Source organism: Pleurodeles waltl, chromosome 3_1 (assembly GCF_031143425.1).
Source record: "Pleurodeles waltl isolate 20211129_DDA chromosome 3_1, aPleWal1.hap1.20221129, whole genome shotgun sequence".
NCBI lineage: Eukaryota > Metazoa > Chordata > Amphibia > Caudata > Salamandridae > Pleurodeles > Pleurodeles waltl.
Genome location: NC_090440.1, coordinates 956,186,811 through 956,204,061, shown reverse-complemented (window position 1 = coordinate 956,204,061; position 17,251 = coordinate 956,186,811). Strand labels below are relative to the sequence as shown.

The window sequence follows — 17,251 nt, the reverse complement described above, 5'->3', positions numbered from 1 at the left end:
TATTTCACTTGATGCCTAATTTTCTTACTGATTGTTGTTTTAAGGTCAATAAATGCAGTATACTGTCCATTTGCAAGTGTAACATAGACTCCACTGTGTATCTGTGGTTTATTGGACCAAAAATTATCCACTTGTGGGACTGTTGTTCCTTCTCAAAATACTTTACTCTGGTCTCGAAGTAACCATGGCTTCCTTTCCCTCGTTTGTAAATAGTCATTTTTTTGATTAAGTCAGAGGAAGAAACCAAAGTTAATAAAAAACCTAATAAAATCAGCCACCACCACCATTAAACAACCCTGCCAGTTCAAAAAGAGACAGTACCTTAATAAATTGTGCAAATTTGACGAATGGCGCAAACTTAAACTGTATTCCTAAATGACAATCGCGAGAAAACAGTTTTAAAATATTTTGAGTCTTGATAATTAATGTTATCCCTCAGACAATCTACATGATAGTCGTCGTAGCACCAGTGCAAGGTCTGGGATTGTGTTGTCCTCAAGAATAGGTAAGGACATATTTCCCTAAAGATGAGATTCATAATAGCATTTCAAATAAGTAATTTAAATAAGAATTGACTAGGAAGGGCTCGAGATCAGTAAATTAGGAAAAGATGAAGGTTTATTAAAAGGCAATACAGGTGGTGAAAATCTCAGTAGAGCTGTCAAAGGCTTTGAAATAAAGTGGCATAAGGACTCATTGCATTTAAAATAGTTGCAGCATTGTGAAAATATGAAAAAATAAGTACAGATTATGCAGCAGATCAAGAGAGAAAAGGCAGCCTCCCTAATAGAGACCCAAAAGAATCTGTCTCACCCCTAAAAATCAGCACTTTAAAAAAAATACATTTCACAATGGAAATCACACAGTCTGCATAGGTTGAGCAAATGTATCAATACATCAAATCACAGTACAGCATCACTAAATGTTATAATGTCGCCATCCAAGTACTATTCCTCTAAATGTATCATAAACCCCCTATACCTAATGGCATCAAAAGTGTCCGAGTAAATCTGGTTACATAAGCAATGAGAAGTTTTGTAAATGAGTAGCCTTCAGTGAGCGACCCTGAAGGGCCTTGAAAAAGTAACTTACGGCTTCTGCCAGAGTTTTTCGAAAACAGCATGTCATCTCAAATCATCATAGCACATTTTGCTGTGTGAGGTGTCAATGAGAAATATAAAAACACTATGAATACTACAGATTCTCCAAGAAGCAAGATGGAGTCTAGGCCTAATTGAGGTCTAGTTTGGCCTATACCAGGAAAACATAATTCTGTACATTGCAGCATTATCGTTTCAGTTGCAAAATGGTTGATGCTAATAAACAAATATGATTGCGATCATAAAATAGCTACAACATTGCTGTTAGACCTGTCAGCTTTTAACGTGGTTTCCCCTGTCTTTTTGCTTCTGCCCTTGTGTTTATGATCCTGTGCTGAGTTTTGTTTTTGTTGGCTTTAGGACTCTGGGCACTTAACCACTGCTGAGCAATGCTAAGTTCAAGTGCTCGCTATCTAAATTGTATTGGTGGTTGGTTTATCCGTGATTGGCATATTTGATTTACCTGTGAGCCCCTCATATAATGCACCATGTTTTCTCAGGGCCTGTAAATCAAATACTACTAGTGGGCCTGCAACACTGATTGTACCTCTCACATGAGTAGCTGTGTAAACTTGTCTCAGACCTGCCACTGCAGCGTCTGTGTGGGCAGTATTAAACTGCCATTTCGACCTGGCAAGTGCGCATACTTGCCAGGCCCAAACGTTCCCTTTTACTACATGCAAGTCACCCCTAATGTAGGCCCAATGGGCAGGGTGCAGTGCATTTAAAAGGTAAGACTTGTACTGGTGTGTTTTACTTGCTCTGATAGTGAAATACTGCTAAATTCAGTTTTCACTATTGCAAGACCTGTCTCTCACATAGAGTACCGGGTATTGCCTTGAAATATCTTTTAAGTGTAATTTCCCATTGGGAATATGTAGAGATGTGAAGTTTGGGGTCTCTGAACTCACAATTTTAAAATGCATCTTTTGGTGAAGTTAGATTTTGAATTGTAGGTTTGAAAATGCCACTTTTCTTTCTTAAACATTTTGTGCCTCTGCCTGGCTGTGGAATACACGTCTAGGTCAGGATGACAGTTGTACTGTTTGTGTTTTCACTCTAGACTGTCACACAAAGGGAGCTGAGGTGTGCCCTGTATTTCTTGATGGATCTCCCTGTGCTAGAGCGGTGGGAGTAGCTGACGCACAGACTTGAATATGACTGTGCCAGACCTTACACAGTCTCGAACCCCTGGAGTGTGTGTGGGGAAAGGCAGGTCTTGTGCACTTCAGAGACTTCTCTTTGAAGTTTGTTTTCTTCAAAGATAGAAATGGGTATAAGTACTGGACCTCTGACACCAGAAAGTTAGACCACTTCTGGACTGAGGACATTCTGCCAGGAAGAATAGCTGAATGCTGTAGAAGGGTCTGTCACTGCCTGTTGCTTTGTTTTGCTGGCCTGCTGCTTATGTCCTGGGAGTGAAAGGACTGAGCTTTGCTTTCTACATCCTGCTTTCCAAGGGCTTGAAGTAAGCTTGCTTCCTGTTAAGAAGTCTCAGGACCCTGAAAGACTTCACCTACAAGCGCCTGGGCTCTCTTGCTGAGAGTCGTGACTTGCCAAGTGGTGCCAAATCCAGTTCCTGGGCCCTTGGAAGTGAACTCCTGTACAACTAAGAAGAAACTAAACACATCGACTTCGGAGCTCTGGTCCTGGCCGAGTGCAATGACTGTGACCTGCAGCATGGGCCCGACTATGCAGCAGCATCTCTGAAGTCCAGCCACTACGTGAGTCCCAAGTGCTATGTCACTGACGTCTGTGACACCCCACTTTACCGCAGGACCTTTGAGCCTGTTGTGTGATCACAACACTGCAAAGTCGGCATCTTGACCTGCTGGATTCATCAACCCTGCCGTGTCGTCGGGAACTGACACCTCACCATTGATGCTGTATCACCTCCCCTGCCACTGTAATGAACCAACACCTCTCCTGTCTAGGGTTAAGGAACTGACTCCACACCTCCCCGGTACCAGTGAGGAACCATCGCCGCACCATCTCCAGCGACGCCTCACCTCCCTGACTCCGTGCAACGTCTTTGTTTCCTCATAGTTTTCCAAGTTACTGAAACCGGGGTCCGTGCGACTCCGTGACCTGCCTGCAGTTCCTCCCAAGTGGCATCGAACTGTTGGGAATGACTCTGTCAAGACGCCATGATAGCCCCAGTTGGAGCAATTGTGTTTCTAGGCACTTTATTAAGATTTAATCTCTGAAAATTCATATCTTTATTTGTGTATGTTGGATTGCTGTAGTTTTGGTCTTGCTTTATTCAGATAAATATGTTTCTAAACTGGAGTGTAGTCCTTTTGCAGTGTTTCCACTGTGTATATGCGTGTACAAATACTTTACAAATTGTCTCTGAGGTAAGCCAGACTGCTTGTGCCAAGCTACACAAGGGGGTAACGGGGATATCTTAGATGTGTGACTCCCCTACCCTGATTGCAGTGAGTGCCCCTCCTTGGACAGGTTGCCAACCGCTGCCAACTAGAGAACCCATTGCATTGATTAGAAATCATCTGAAGAAAGTGATCCAATATGATACTGTAGACCCTCAGCAATGAAAATTGGAAATATTGTTTCCTTCTTGCAACCTTGTAGTACCATTCTTTTGAAATGTCTTGGTCTTTACATCCAAATTCCCTTTGGTGTACAATATAGATAATAAAATAATTTTCAGAGCTTAGCACAATAGACATTCACAGCATTGATTGCTTCAGAAGTCAAGCAAAGGATACATGATTTGTCATTTAAATATGACATTCTGATATCATTTGACTGCATTTGAGTAGCAAACATACCAAGAGAAATTAATTTGCTAATTATGTTCTTAACATAAAGTGAATCACTGGTTTCACTCAGTTTGAAGTCATGTAGGGTGAAATACTGTTAATGCTGCGGTTTTCTGTATCTTAAGGCGTCACCTTTAAAACAAAGCCTACTCATAATTATGAGTGTTTTTATATCTCTTTCGCCTAAAGTGCTTTGCCGGAGGTGTCCTGTGTTTCTCTATTTGAATGTTATAATTACCATCCTGACATAAACAGTGAGCAACGTGTATTTTAGCTGAGCGTTCAGCTGCTACTGATTGCATATGTAAATGCAGTGTCCCACACTTGCCTCTATCCCCTACAACATTGCTGCAGTTATTTTAATTTTACATTTTCTAAATTAGACTCCCTAATCTTATGTTAGCAGATTTTTGTAGCACAAACCAAACTCTGTTCTGGAGCTCTTTGCAAATGGAGTGGTAGTGGGTTACATCTCTTCAGCATAAAAAGTTACATTATGATGTCCTGTTTACTATGGAATTATGCAGTAATCAGTAAGTTTGGATGCCGCCATTCCTTCTCTTACACCTACAGTGAATCCAGTATGCTACTTTTTTCTTGGTGACTGGTATTCAGTGGCGGCAAAATATGGCAGCAGTTACATTGTGCCACTTCAACTGCAAGCAGCTTGACAGGTTGAATTTAATACATTCTGTATTGTCCATTAAGCATACTAAGCAGAGGGTACTTGTAAGGAAATGCCTCCTTGGCATGGTTGCCCCCTGACTTTTTGCCTTTGCTGATGCTATGTTTACAATTGAAAGTGTGCTGAGGCCTGCTAACCAGGCCCCAGCACCAGTGTTCTTTCCCTAACCTGTACTTTTGTATCCACAATTGGCAGACCCTGGCATCCAGATAAGTCCCTTGTAACTGGTACTTCTAGTACCAAGGGCCCTGATGCCAAGGAAGGTCTCTAAGGGCTGCAGCATGTCTTATGCCACCCTGGAGACCTCTCACTCAGCACCGACACACTGCTTGCCAGCTTGTGTGTGCTAGTGAGGACAAAACGAGTAAGTCGACATGGCACTCCCCTCAGGGTGCCATGCCAGCCTCTCACTGCCTATGCAGTATAGGTAAGACACCCCTCTAGCAGGCCTTACAGCCCTAAGGCAGGGTGCACTATACCATAGGTGAGGGTACCAGTGCATGAGCATGGTACCCCTACAGTGTCTAAACAAAACCTTAGACATTGTAAGTGCAGGGTAGCCATAAGAGTATATGGTCTGGGAGTTTGTCAAACACGAACTCCACAGCACCATAATGGCTACACTGAAAACTGGGAAGTTTGGTATCAAACTTCTCAGCACAATAAATGCACACTGATGCCAGTGTACATTTTATTGCAAAATACACCCCAGAGGGCACCTTAGAGGTGCCCCCTGAAACTTAACCGACTATCTGTGTAGGCTGACTAGTTCCAGCAGCCTGCCACACTAGAGACATGTTGCTGGCCCCATGGGGAGAGTGCCTTTGTCACTCTGAGGCCAGTAACAAAGCCTGCACTGGGTGGAGATGCTAACACCTCCCCCAGGCAGGAGCTGTAACACCTGGCGGTGAGCCTCAAAGGCTCACCCCTTTGTCACAGCACCGCAGGACACTCCAGCTAGTGGAGTTGCCCGCCCCCTCCGGCCCCGGCCCCCACTTTTGGCGGCAAGGCCGGAGAAAATAATGAGAATAACAAGGAGGAGTCACTGGCCAGTCAGGACAGCCCCTAAGGTGTCCTGAGCTGAGGTGACTCTAACTTTTAGAAATCCTCCATCTTGCAGATGGAGGATTCCCCCAATAGGATTAGGGATGTGACCCCCTCCCCTTGGGAGGAGGCACAAAGAGGGTGTACCCACCCTCAGGGCTAGTAGCCATTGGCTACTAACCCCCCAGACCTAAACACGCCCTTAAATTTAGTATTTAAGGGCTTCCCTGAACCTAAGAATTCAGATTCCTGCAAACTACAAGAAGAAGGACTGCCTAGCTGAAAAACCCCTGCAGAGGAAGACCAGAAGACGACAACTGCCTTGGCTCCAGAAACTCACCGGCCTGTCCCCTGCCTTCCAAAGAACTCTGCTCCAGCGACGCCTTCCAAGGGACCAGCGACCTCTGAATCCTCTGAGGACTGCCCTGCTTCGAAAAAGACAAGAAACTCCCGAGGACAGCGGACCTGCTCCAAAAAGACTGCAACTTCGTTTCAAGGAGCAGCTTTAAAGACCCCTGCAACTCCCCGCAAGAAGCGTGAGACTTGCAACACTGCACCCGGCGACCCCGACTCGGCTGGTGGAGAACCAACACCTCAGGGAGGACCCCCGGACTACTCTCCGACTGTGAGTACCAAAACCTGTCCCCCCTGAGCCCCCACAGCGCCGCCTGCAGAGGGAATCCCGAGGCTTCCCCTGACCGCGACTCTCTGAAACCTAAGTCCCGACGCCTGGAAAAGACCCTGCACCCGCAGCCCCCAGGACCTGAAGGACCGGACTTTCACTGGAGAAGTGACCCCCAGGAGTCCCTCTCCCTTGCCCAAGTGGAGGTTGCCCCGAGGAAGCCCCCCCTTGCCTGCCTGCAGCGCTGAAGAGATCCGTTGATCTCTCATAGACTAACATTGCAAACCCGCCGGCCGCCCCCGCGCTGCTGAGGGTGAAATTTCTGTGTGGGCTTGTGTCCCCCCCCGGTGCCCTACAAAACCCCCCTGGTCTGCCCTCCAAAGACGCGGGTACTTACCTGCAAGCAGACCGGAACCGGGGCACCCCCTTCTCTCCATTCTAGCCTATGCGTTTTGGGCACCACTTTGAACTCTGCACCTGACCGGCCCTGAGCTGCTGGTGTGGTAACTTTGGGGTTGCTCTGAACCCCCAACGGTGGGCTACCTTGGACCAAGAACTGAACCCTGTAAGTGTCTTACTTACCTGGTAAAACTAACAAAAACTTACCTCCCCCAGGAACTGTGAAAATTGCACTAAGTGTCCACTTTTGAAATAGCTATTTGTGAATAACTTGAAAAGTATACATGCAATTGAAATGATTCAAAGTTCCTAATGTACTTACCTGCAATACCTTTCAAACAAGATATTACATGTTAAATTTGAACCTGTGGTTCTTAAAATAAACTAAGAAAATATATTTTTCTATACAAAACCTATTGGCTGGATTTGTCTCTGAGTGTGTGTACCTCATTTATTGTCTATGTGTATGCACAACAAATGCTTAACACTACTCCTTGGATAAGCCTACTGCTCGACCACACTACCACAAAATAGAGCATTAGTATTATCTCTTTTTACCACTATTTTACCTCTAAGGGGAACCCTTGGACTCTGTGCATGCTATTCCTTACTTTGAAATAGCACATACAGAGCCAACTTCCTACAGTACTCTTTTCTTAGAAACAGAAATCGGTATGATATTTTCAACACACTTTTAATGGCCCATTAATAGCAAAGTTCTTTAGTTTGCCCCAGGATCACAGGAGGGTATGGGCTCTGTCTTGAAGAATCAAATGTGTGGAATTTGATTCCTCCGCCTACCTTTTATAAAGAGGATAACCGAGCATTTGCTTAAAAAAAAAAAAATCCCCACCACTCATCGGTAGCATTGATGATTTTAGCTGCTGTAAACACATACCACAAATTCTTGGTAGTAATGTGCTTAACATTGCTTTAAAAGGTGATAACATAATAGTAAAAACCAAACTCTACAAATGCAATCATAGAACAAGTAATGTGCACTGATAAAAGTACTGCTTAACAGAGTGTTAAATTTAACAGTGGTACACAAGAACTGGAGAAGAAAGGCGTTCAAACAAGCTGAAGAGAGAGCAAGAAGAGACCAGAAGAAAAGGGAATTAAAACGTGACATGCAAAGGGAAGATAAAAATAAGATGAGGCAGCATGAGCTGAACGGGGACGGAGGTAAAATGGGGTCAGAAGAACATATGTGAAATGACACTGAAATTAAATTGGAGGTTAAACAGTAGCTTAAGAGTGAATTAAAACGAGCTTAACAGAAGTTGTGTGAAAGAAGAATAAAAAAGGGTAGTTAGAAAACTGAAGAGCCATATAAGTAAGCTCAGATGGAACACAAGTTACATATGATTGAAGGAGACAGGAAAAATAAGCCCCAACTGAACACAGCAAACAATAAACAAGTTGCCAAAGAGAGACAGATATAATGAGAGGGGAACGGGCAGGAGTAAAATGACACCTGAAAAGGAAAGACAGGGAAGCAGTCTTTAAAAACGGAGGTAAAATTAAGTCTTGGCGGTTTAATCTAATTTCCTAATCATTTTAAGAGAAATTGTTATTTAAATCCCACGGACTCCAGTCCATCTATAAACAATTTATCATTTGCACTCACTGCTGTAACAATCCTAAATATCTTATAAATTATTATTTTTTCTTCTACTTCTAGCGTTATATGGATGTCAGTGGAAATCTTAGAGACCTATATGATGATAAAGACGGGTAAGAAACAGACCAATTACTTTTTCTGGTTGGCATTGATAACTTTTACGATCATAAAGAATTCCTGGTTAATAATGTTTGTTGTCACTACCCCACCAGTTAGTACAGGATCTCGGCTTGGGACTTGCATTTCTTCTGTACCTTTTATTTTCTTGCTGATTTGGAGCTCTGAATAATTGTGTGTGCACTACTGGTTGCATTTTAATGACCTTTTTTCTTGAGTTGTCATAGAGAAAAGCAGAGGGGATGGACTAAAGGGGGTGAAAAGGTGACAAGAGTGCAAAGGTGCATGTTTTATTTACCAGAACTGTGACAGAGGCTTCATTATTAAACTTTAAACCAATGTGAAAGCATTAGCGTGTAAGAGTGTAGAAATATGCAAGTAGGCAGTGGGGGCGTCATAATATTTTTGGTAGGGAAATCTCTCATATAGTGTGCAAGGATGAGGTTGCTTGGAGTTTCTCGCTTCGCTGGTCATTAACTTGCCCTCTGCATCCTGGAACCCATAGATGTGTTGACAGGTCTTGTCCATAACTTCACAATACATGACGCTGAAGATACTTGTTTTCTGTTATTAAGATTGAAGATCTCTACCACAGTATTAAACATATGGTCCATTCACCATATGAAGCTAACTGATTTCCCTTTGCCTCATGTGGCACATAGATAACGTCATGTTAATTTGTGTAATCTTTAAAATTATTGAGCAGGGATCAAAATGTTGCTGAACTTGTGGCAATTCATCGAATCGTTGATCTGAATTCGATGAACCTGTTGACCTAGTTGTGTACCTGCATGACTAAAGTCACTATATATTGGGTTCAGTACTTCAATACAATTTGCAAAATGTTTTTTAAATATAATTGCCGGTATTTAAAATGAAGCAGAATCATCTGTGTATGTTCTCATAAAAATCTACCTTACTACAAAAAAAGTATAAATTAAAATGCTACCAATTGGAAAGAAATGCCTGTATACATCGAAAAATACAATCTTGGGGCGTGGTCTGGCCACAAGTGAAGATGGCATCTGCTACTAGTGCTCCACGTGACGGTGTGCACCCTGGAGCAGCAGCAGAGCCCAGGGAGCCCCTTACTTGCACCAAAGCCGCAGTGGGGCTCTGACGCCAGGAAGCTGCTTGCTGTGACACCACAGCGCCTATCACACTCCTCAGCAGATGGTGCTTTAGGCCCGACCCCAGCCTAAGAAAAGCCGCAGGCTCCATTGCTCCTGCAATCGTGAGGCAGAAATGGACTCCCGCGTGGCACTTTCGGACCAGTGGCCCCTATTTGGTACGGCTCCTGTGCGCATTGCCGTCTCCACGACCACAGAGGAGGGCCCCTGAGCCCCGCTTATTCTCTTTAACTGGCAACAATTGTAGGGCTGCACCATGGCCGGCTGCACGGCTATACCGGGGCCCAACAATACGAAGCCCCAGGGCTCAGCCTGGGCTCACTTCTACCTAGTAGCACAGACTGCGCTCTGAACTTCAACTTAACTCATATACCTGGGGCCAACTGCACCTTCCTCAGGGGCCCTGAACATAATCTAGCCAACAGCTTGCCTGAGCACTACTGCACCATTGCTCTGGACACGCTCCTGTCTCCCTGCTGGACCTGCCATGGGCCCCCCAACCCTCTCCTCTGCCCTGGAATGGGGTGAACATCCCCCTGCGGCGCAGCTCTTCACTCCACAACAAGAGGATAGGTCACAGAAGAGGGGTAAGATCTGGCCTTACCCACCCCCTCTGTCAAGAGGAGAGACCTCTGCCTGCTCTGATCCGGTGGTCCCTGAGACACTGAGACAGTCTCCCACACGCAGACCCACATCCTCAAATGGTGACATCCATCTGGATCCTGCCATACATGACCTCCTAGGATCTGCCCATCCCTCTTCCCCCAGTTCTCTCCCCCCCCCCCCCCCCCCCCCCACCTCCCACCTCTGACCCCCTTTCGGACCAGTGGCCCCTATTTGGTACGGCTCCTGTGCGCATTGCCTTCTCCAATGACCCCCCCCAAACTGAGGCCACTCTCCCGGAAATAGTGCCTTGTGGCACCCTTCTCCCCTCTCAGCTCCACTGCCAGCCGGGTCCAGCATTACCCATTCCCTCTGCCTGCCATGTAGGAAGCTGGCCTGGTGTTACCACCTTATTCCAGATATCCCCCATTAGTGAAGTGTAGGCAGTGTCTAGGAAGCTATGGATCTCTAGAGTTAGTTGTGGACGAGCAGCCACGACTTAAATAGGAGACATGCAAAGCTTATGCAATACCACTATAGTCACACATCACTTACACCCATGAAAGAACCACACAGTTACCCTAATGAAGTACCTTTTATATTTGTAACACACATACTAGAATACTGAATAGACAGTCCCCCAATTGGAGGTAAGTAAACACACTATTATATACACATTAGCAATCCGTAAATAGCATCCAAAGCAATAAGCATCAGTAAAAGCAATAGCAAATAGTGAGGGCCCTAGGGGAGGGCCAAACCATATACTAAAAAAGTGGAACGTGAAGCAAGTGGAATCAGAAGGGAGCTGGAGGAATTGGGAACCCCAAGAGGTGAGTACCAGAGTGACCCCCAGTGACCAGGAGAGCAGAGGTAAGTACCTGGTTTTCCCCAACACCAACAGAAGGACTTTGGAAAAGGATTATGCAAGACCCAACCAAGACTGGAAGAAGCAAGAGGTGGAACCAGGTCGACGGTGGATGAAGAAGGCCAGCAGTGCAGCACAGGAGATGAAGAGAAGTCACAGAAGTAATGCAGTGATGTCCCACGTCTTCGGTCGAGATGCAGTCGGTTAGGACTAGATTCAAGGAGGGGAGTCCGGGGTGACTCTCAGCAGCTGGGAGAATCACAAGACAGCTCGCTGGCAGCAGGCACAGGAGTGGCAGTGAGACCCACTCAGCACACCTGAAGAGGAGTCCCACATCGCCGGATTAGCAGCCAGGAGACTGTACTTTGCAGGGTGGAGTGCTGGGGGCCGGGGCTCCACGGAGCCTGAAGATCCCCGGTCTGCTGTCACCTACAACAGGCCTGAATGGATCTAAAGGACCTGTATACTTCCAAGGCAGAATATGCCCCCCAACAGTAAAACGGGCGACATTATGAGCAAGGAGAGAAGGCAGGCCTTCTCCTGGTAGCCCAGCGGCGACAACAAGAGAAAGCGCTAGCCATTTCGTCGATCCAGACTGAGAACAGTGCAATACTTACCCCCCCACAAGACATTGTCTGCTTCACCGCGTTTCTTGGTGGAGTACACATACCCAACCTCGATGAGGACAGCAGGAGTCTACTTGAGGAAGAAATTAGCAAGTTGGAAATAGTGCAGGAAATCTCTAGGCTTCCCTATCCTAAGGGCCCAGGGTAAGACGGATTCCCTGCAGAATTCTATAAATGGGTGAGCAAGGATGTGGTTGACTCCCTCTAGAGTCTTTTCGTGAGCCCGAACACACAGGCTCCCTAGGCCTCATCTCTAGTAAGGTGACAATAGCAATCCTACCGAAGCAGGGGAAGGACCCTTACTCTGTGGGAGCTACAGGCCCATCTCCCTGCTCAGTTGAGGATATTAAGATCCTAGCAGGGGTCTTAGCAGCCCACCTCTAGAAGGTGATCCCCTCCCTCATACATCACACACAAGTGGGAGATTTACCCGGGTGCTCTTCCAGAAACCACCCTGCACCTTTGCACACACCGTGTGGTCGGCCAGGCACCTGCAGGATGAAGCTCTTGCTCTTTCCCTAGACGCTGAAAAGACGTTTGACAGGATCGAATGTTGGTACTTTTTTGAGATCCTGCAATGCTTTGGCTTGGGAGATGGCTTTATAGCTGAAGTTCTCTGGCTTTACGACTCCCCTACAGCCCATTTGAACTGAGCAGGCTTCCTGTCAGGCCCATTCCCATTGTAGCGAGGGACTCGACAAGGCTGCCCATTGTCGCCACTGCTTTTTCTCTTGGCTATGGAAATGTTGGTAGCCTCCATCCGACACTTTCCACTCATTTCAGGTGTTCCCATGCCAGGAAGCAAAGCAACGATCTATCTTTATGCAGATGATGTCTTACTCACCCTCATATCTTCCTTGATCTTTCCTGACTTTGAGACATTCCTTGCCGATTTTGCTGTGCTTTCAGGCTATAGTGTAAATTGGGATAAAAGCGAGGCATTACCCTTGGTGCGCATAACCACATGCACAGCATATCCGATTTCCCAATCTGATAAGAACCATCACGTCTCAGGCACCTAGAGATCTATATCAGTGGGGGCCTGGATCACATGCTAATGGACAATCTCGACCCCTTGCTCGCCCATACAAAGAAGGATTTAGAAAAATTGCCGTACCTGGGCCTCTCCCTGTGGGGAAGAGTGCAGGCTGTCCGAATGGTGACATTACCAAGGTACACATATAACCTAGGCATGTTACCACTGCTGGTCTCACACTCCATATTACGCTCTGTGGATTAGTACATTACCTTCTTAGTGTGGGGAGCTTCCCGCCCCCACCTAGTCGGCACCAAACTCACGGCCACCGCTCTTGAGGCGGCTTGGCTTGCCCTCAGTGGAGCACTACACTTTGGCCCTCCACCTTTCTCCGTTGGCCTGTATGCCCTCTGAGACACGGTGTAAGGAAATGCCTCCTTGGCATGATTACCCCCTGAATTTTTGCCTTTGCTGATGCCAAGTTATGATTTGAAAGTGTGCTGGGACCCTGCTAACCAGGACCCAGCACCAGTGTTCTTTCCCTAAACTGTACCTTTGTCTCCACAATTGGCACAACCCTGGCACCCAGCTAAGTCCCTTGTAACTGGTACCCCTGGTACCATGCCTGGGGAGGTCTCTAAGGGCTGCAGCATGTCTTATGCCTCCCTGGGGACCCCTCACTCAGCACATACATACCGCTTGCCAGCTTGTGTGTGCTGGTGGGGAGAAAATGACTAAGTCGACATGGCACTCCCCTCAGAGTGCCATGTCAACCTCACACTGCCTATGGCATAAATAAGTCACCCCTCTAGCAGGCCTTACAGCCCTAAGGCAAGGTGCACTATACCACAGGTGAGGGCATAGGTGCATGAGCACTATGCCCCTACAGTGTCTAAGCAACACCTTAGACATTGTAAGTGCAGGTTAGCCATAAGAGTATATGGTCTGGGAGTCTGTCATACATGAACTCTACAGCACCATAATGGCTACACTGAAAACTGGGAAGTTTGGTATCAAACTTCTCAGCACAATAAATGCACACTGATGCCAGTGTGCACTTTATTGTAAAATTACACCCAGAGGGCATCTTAAGAGATGCCCCCTGAAAACCTACCCGACTCCAGTGTGGGCTGACTAGTTTTTGCCAGCCTGCCACACACCAGACATGTTGCTGGCCACATGTGGAGAGTGCCTTTGTCACTCTGTGGCCAGGAACAAAGCCTGTTCTGTGTGGAGGTGCTTCTCACCTCCCCCTGCAGGAACTGTAACACCTGGCGGTGAGCCTCAAAGGCTCACCCCCTTTGTTACAGCACCACAGGGCATCCCAGCTAGTGGAGATGCCTGCCCCTCCGGCCACTGCCCCCACTTTTGGCGGCAAGGCTAGAGGACATAATGAGAAAAACAAGGAGGAGTCACTCTCCAGTCAGGACAGCCCCTAAGTTGTCCTGAGCTGAGGTGACTCTTACTTTTAGAAATCCTCCATCTTGCAGATGGAGGATTCCCCCAATAGGATTAGGGTTGTGCCCCTTCCCCACATGGATGAGGCACAAAGAGGGTGTAGCTGCCCTCCCAGACCTAAACACACCCCTAAATTGAGTATTTAGGGGATCCCAGAACCGAGGAAGATAGATTCCTGCAACCTAAAGAAGGACGACTGCTGACCTGAAGCCCTGCAGTGAAGACAGACGACCACTGATTTGGCCCCAGCCCCACCGGCCTGTCTCCCTACTTCGAAGAAAACTGTAACAGCGACGCATCCAACAGGGTCCAGCGACCTCTGAAGCCTCAGAGGACTACCCTGCATCTAAAGGACCAAGAAGCGCCAGAGAACAGCGGCCCTGTTCAAGAAACTGCAACTTTTGGAAACAAAGAAGCAACTTTTAAAGACCACACGTTTCCCGCCGGAAGCGTGAGACTTTCCACTCTGCACCCGACGCCCCCGGCTCGACCTGTGGAAAACTAACTCTACAGGGAGGACTCCCCGGCGACTGCGAGCCCTACAAAACCCCCCTGGTCTACCCTCCGAAGTCACGGGTACTTACTTGCTGGCAGACTGGAACCGGGGCACCCCTATTTCCATTGAAGCCCTGTGTGTTTTGGGCACCACTTTGACCTCTGCACCTGACCAGCCCTGAGCTGCTGGTGTGGTAACTTTGGGGTTGCCTTGAACCCCCAACGGTGGGCTACCTTGGACCCAACTTTGAACCCTGTAAGTGTTTTACTTACCTGTGAACTTAACATTTACTTACCTCCCCAGGAACTGTTGATTTGTGCACTGTGTCCACTTTTAAAAATAGCTTATTGCCATTTTTGCCAAAACTGTGCTATTGTGATAATTCAAAGTTCCTAAAGTACCTAAGTGAAATACCTTTCATTTAAAGTATGGTTTGTAAATCTTGAACCTGTGGTTCTTAAAATAAACGAAAAGATATTTTTCAATATAAAAACCTATTGGCCTGGAGTAAGTCTTTGAGTGTGTGTTCCTCATTTATTACCTGTGTGTGTATAACAAATGCTTAACACTACCCTCTGATAAGCCTACTGCTCGACCACACTACCACAAAATAGAGCATTAGAATTATCTCTTTTTGACACTATCTTACCTCTAAGGGGTACCCTTGGACTCTGTGCACACTATTTCTTACTTTGAAATAATGTATACAGAGCCAACTTCCTACACACAGGACCCACTGTAATGGGTACAAATGGAAGATATGCTACTGCAGTGTCCCCAGGGCCTGTGCTGCTCTGTGGCGATGGGGGCTCAACGTTGCGCCCGCCGGCCTGATGGCACAAGCCATGATGAAATCCTGGGGGCAGTCTCATCTATTTGGGGTAGACCCTCCACCTCTATGAATGTGTGCCACTCTGGGGTAATGGCAAAATGCAGATTGATGGAGAAATACTGGACTGGGAAGGTTGGCGATTGGTGGGTATTACACACCTGGGCAAGATCCTAGACAGTGGTACTCCTTTAGACCTTTGCAGTGCTCCCACCTCCACAATCCTGGAGGTATCTACAGCTCCAATGCTATTTTAACCATTGCATGGGCGTGCGCCCTTGGGACCTCCAATCCTTTCCCGTGGTTTCTTATCTTAGGGCATGGGGCCACTTCCTTGGAGGGATGTTGGGCTTTTATAGTTTAATAAACCGCCATCTCTTCTGTCTACCTCTTTTAACCAATCTTAGCACTCAATGGCAGATGAAGTTACAGGTGGACTGCGAAGTAGAGCACTGGGCCAATTTTACTAAAGGCACGTGACCGAGGAGTGAGTGAGGCCCAGATGAAATTCTGCATCTTATAAAACCCTACACGATTGGAATTGGGCACCAGTGAAACTGAGGGAAGCAGATCAACTTCCCTCCACGAATTGTTGGCGCTGACCCCATGCCCATTGTGACCTATTGCATTGCCTATGTGACTGTCCTTCCATTCAGCTTTATTGGGACGCAGTTGGGAACACGCTGAGTGAGACCTTGCCAATTATGAACCCCCTGATCTATTTACACGATACGGCAGGGTCCCCAGACCTATCCCGCCAGCAGACCCGCCTTCTTCACCCACACACTAATTATCTATAACCTTCAGAACTGAGGCCTTCCTTCAAACCTGAGCACTCTTCCTCAATGACAATGTGCCTCATCCCTAGATCCCCTCCCTGTCCCCTTCCCCCTTCATCTGTCCATACACCTCTCCTTCCAGATTGATTTGACGACCATACACACTAACGTCCCCTCCACCAGCACCCACACTTCTACCCTTTTATCCCCTTTCTATTCCCTCCCCCCTTAACGTTCCCTCCACGAATACCTTCTCTATCACCACTCCTACCCTTTTATCCCCTTTCTCTACCCCCCCACTTTCACCTACTCCCCCCTCCTCCCCCAAGTCGTTCGCATGTGGATACTCTGAACTGATACCCCCCACACCGACACTGATCCAATGTCACTAAGGGCCCTTCAAGGACATGAGCTTTAGTTTCTGCCTTAGATACTCTTATTTGTACGGAACTATGTAAGGCTATTGCCATATGATCAATGTACTTTATGGATATGTATTGGTTTATTTGATGCCCCGATGACTCATAATCACCACCCAGTGTTTTCTCCCATGTAATGCATTGTGATGCTTCAATAAAGAATTGCAAAACATGTAATACAATCTAATTTTCTTTTCTTGTAACTAAAGTTTAAGAAAAGAGGAACTGAATGCCATTTCTGGGCCAAATGAATTTTCTGAATTCTACAACCGACTGAAGCTGATCAAAGATTTCCACCGGAAACATCCTAACGAGGCAAGTTCACTATGACCATGAAATATAAACCAATGAGTCATCTACTATTGGTAGATGAGCCCAAACAGTAATAGAATAGTGAAGCATTAATGTCAACCGCTATTTTCTTGGTACTAATAAGAAATGTTGTTACTTGGATGTTAATTGCATCACTTCATCTAGTCTGTTGAGGTGTGTCCACCTCTATCCTTCTACAGCACCACCCTCATTTCAAAACTCCCCTCTCTTTAGCCTTAGCAAAAAAAAACAAAAAAAACAAAAAAAAAACACCTGGTTCCCACAAAATGCATCTATCTACTTTTTGATTCTCAGTGAGCATTTTTCCTGGTCTTATCCATCCTTTATAATCTGTGATTACTAAGAAGTGTATGCTTGGCA

General features: G+C 46.4%; 1 protein-coding gene across 1 annotated transcript in view; it reads left to right on the top strand.

Moving 5' to 3' along the window:
* SF3A3 (splicing factor 3a subunit 3) overlaps positions 1 to 17,251 on the top strand; it is a 242,053-nt gene that overhangs the window by 11,032 nt on the left and 213,770 nt on the right. The window contains exons 4-5 of the mRNA XM_069223970.1: positions 8,318 to 8,370; positions 16,768 to 16,873. Coding sequence (XP_069080071.1) covers positions 8,318 to 8,370; positions 16,768 to 16,873 — 159 coding nt within the window. The remainder of the gene's footprint in view (positions 1 to 8,317; positions 8,371 to 16,767; positions 16,874 to 17,251) is intronic.